At 63.7% G+C, this 212-nt stretch overlaps 1 protein-coding gene across 1 annotated transcript in view; it reads right to left on the bottom strand.

The window, feature by feature from the left end:
* Positions 1-212, bottom strand: part of LOC119586935 (putative neural-cadherin 2) — a gene marked incomplete at its 5' end in the record, with an annotated part of 72,205 nt that overhangs the window by 22,008 nt on the left and 49,985 nt on the right. The window contains 1 exon segment of the mRNA XM_037935667.1: positions 2-191. Within this exon segment, the coding sequence (XP_037791595.1) occupies positions 2-191 (190 nt within the window).

Here is a 212-nt window from a genome sequence, read left to right as displayed (position 1 = left end):
TTTCTATCCTGACGGAGTGCCACTTGCCGTCGTTGAGGTGCACCTGCTGGAGGCACAGGTGCATGGTGGGGCTCTGGTGGAGGGCGAGCTTGAGGCAGACTTGGCCGCCCACGAGATGCACCGCCATGAGGTCACGCCCGTGCTGGGAACTCAGCGCCAGCAGCTGACCCGAACTCTCCCACGTGCGGAATCTTGGGGGAATATGAGGCCGG

Source organism: Penaeus monodon, chromosome 22 (assembly GCF_015228065.2).
Source record: "Penaeus monodon isolate SGIC_2016 chromosome 22, NSTDA_Pmon_1, whole genome shotgun sequence".
In the NCBI taxonomy this organism is placed as follows: domain Eukaryota; kingdom Metazoa; phylum Arthropoda; class Malacostraca; order Decapoda; family Penaeidae; genus Penaeus; species Penaeus monodon.
Note: the sequence above shows the minus strand (reverse complement) of the source record. Positions and strands in the feature narration are given on the sequence as shown.